This window comes from Grammomys surdaster, unplaced genomic scaffold, assembly GCF_004785775.1.
Source record: "Grammomys surdaster isolate TR1022 unplaced genomic scaffold, NIH_TR_1.0 65, whole genome shotgun sequence".
NCBI classification, from domain to species: domain Eukaryota; kingdom Metazoa; phylum Chordata; class Mammalia; order Rodentia; family Muridae; genus Grammomys; species Grammomys surdaster.
This window is the reverse complement of record NW_021604567.1, coordinates 15,545,226-15,547,052: the sequence shown is the minus strand read 5'-3', so window position 1 is coordinate 15,547,052 and position 1,827 is coordinate 15,545,226. Positions and strand designations below refer to the sequence as shown.

General features: G+C 43.6%; 1 protein-coding gene across 2 annotated transcripts in view; it reads left to right on the top strand.

The window, feature by feature from the left end:
• Dct (dopachrome tautomerase) overlaps positions 1-1,827 on the top strand; it is a 37,201-nt gene that overhangs the window by 11,477 nt on the left and 23,897 nt on the right. For both annotated transcript variants that reach the window (XM_028772418.1, XM_028772426.1), the window contains exon 4: positions 317-483. In XM_028772418.1, the coding sequence (XP_028628251.1) occupies positions 317-483 (167 nt within the window). The remainder of the gene's footprint in view (positions 1-316; positions 484-1,827) is intronic.

Below are 1,827 nucleotides of genomic sequence, written 5' to 3'. Positions count from 1 at the left end.
TAGCACACTGGTGCACACTGTAGCACATTGGTGCACACTGTAGCACATTGGTGCAAATGGTAGGATTTCCTCCATATTAAAGCAGAACAATTGCATTGTGCTTATTTATACATGTGCACAGATACATATGTGAGACTTATATATTTATGTGACTATATACAAACAGATTTTTATATATTGATATTTCCTTGTCAATCTAATTGGTATTTGTAGTTTTGCTATGAATTTGGCCAAGAATCAGGCCAGTCTTTGCCTACATGCTTTTGTATAGCATTCAACACATACATAAAGTGACAGGACCTCCCTTTGCTTTTAGAGACTCACTGGCAATGAGTCCTTTGCTTTGCCCTATTGGAACTTTGCAACTGGGAAGGATGAGTGTGATGTGTGCACAGATGAACTCTTTGGAGCAGCAAGACAAGATGACCCAACCTTGATTAGTCAGAACTCAAGATTCTCTACCTGGGAGATTGTGTGTGACAGGTAATGCAATGTAACTCCCGACACTGCTTTCCCTTAGTTCTGGGTGATAGATACTATGTTTCTCTATATTTTTTTTCCTGTGGAACATGGAGTTATGTTTACATGTTTCTGGAGGCAGTTTTCCTGTGGGAAGCAGGAATTTAAACGTTAAACCTCTGAAATTAAAAAGTAGTTATATGGAAATCCTATTTTTGAGTTGAGTGTACTTGGGTATCATTTTGAGACCAGGAATACCATCTCACAACCCGGAGTGGTTCTAGCATTTGGCCACCATTTACTGAGCAGCAAGTCAATCCTTGGTGATGCAGTGCTGCTGGGAACACAAGAACGAATAAGATCTGCGTTTACAGAGATCAATTTGTGGTAAATAAATTACCAAGCAGTCTGAGAAGTTCTATAATAGTTGTGTGTGTGAAGCCAAGAAAGGAGTCAGGACAAGTCCTCAAGGGCGTGGAGCTGTTGGTTCTGAGACAGAAAGAAGTACATACAGACTCTGGCTTGATGTGGGGGAAGGCAGGGAGGTATGGATAGATGGCAGGTCCTAGGTGTGGGAGCATGATGCACCACTCTAGAGAAACCTCTGGAAGGAAGGTGGTGGATCTGGGTCACTGGCTGAGGAGTTGTCTGGGACACAAGCACAGGCCTTGGATGTGGGAGGCTCAACAGTAGCTGTCAATCCCTGAAGGCCACATGACGAAATAAATGACCCAGAGTCCTGGAAGAATTCTCCCTTCAAAGTGTCCTGGGACTTATTTCTCTGTATAGGTGCAGTTCAGTAATCCCATCTGGCCTTTGGAGGTCTATTCCAGGATTGCCAGGAGTACCCGACGCCTCAGATAGCACCAAAGGATATGCACTCTGACTTTTCCTACTTAGACAAAATTTAATTTATGAATTAGGCACAGGAAGAGATCAACAACAATAACTAATAATAAAATGGAACAATTATAACAGTGTTCTGAAAAAGACCTATGTAAGCACAGTCTCTCTTCTTTCAAATGCTTCAGTCTTTCAGCACACTGCCGGAATGTTTTAGACCAGTTGACTGCAGGGAACTAATCACGGAAAACAAAATTGTGGATGAGGGGAAACAATTGTGCCTCAGAAAAGGATTCCCTAAGAGGTTTCTCTGCCTTCCGTCATTTATTTTTTTTCTCTCCAAATTCCCATGTTTTAAGTTGTGCTCTGCTCTCTTGTTCCATATCACTCAGGGACAACAGGGCCTGACTCCCTGGCCAGCACTGGCTCTAGGCACATAATTGCTCTGAGGGGCCTGCCCTGAGGTGGATGTGTGTCGGGGGGACCTGCCCTGAGGTGGATGTGTGTGTGGGGGACCTGCCCTGA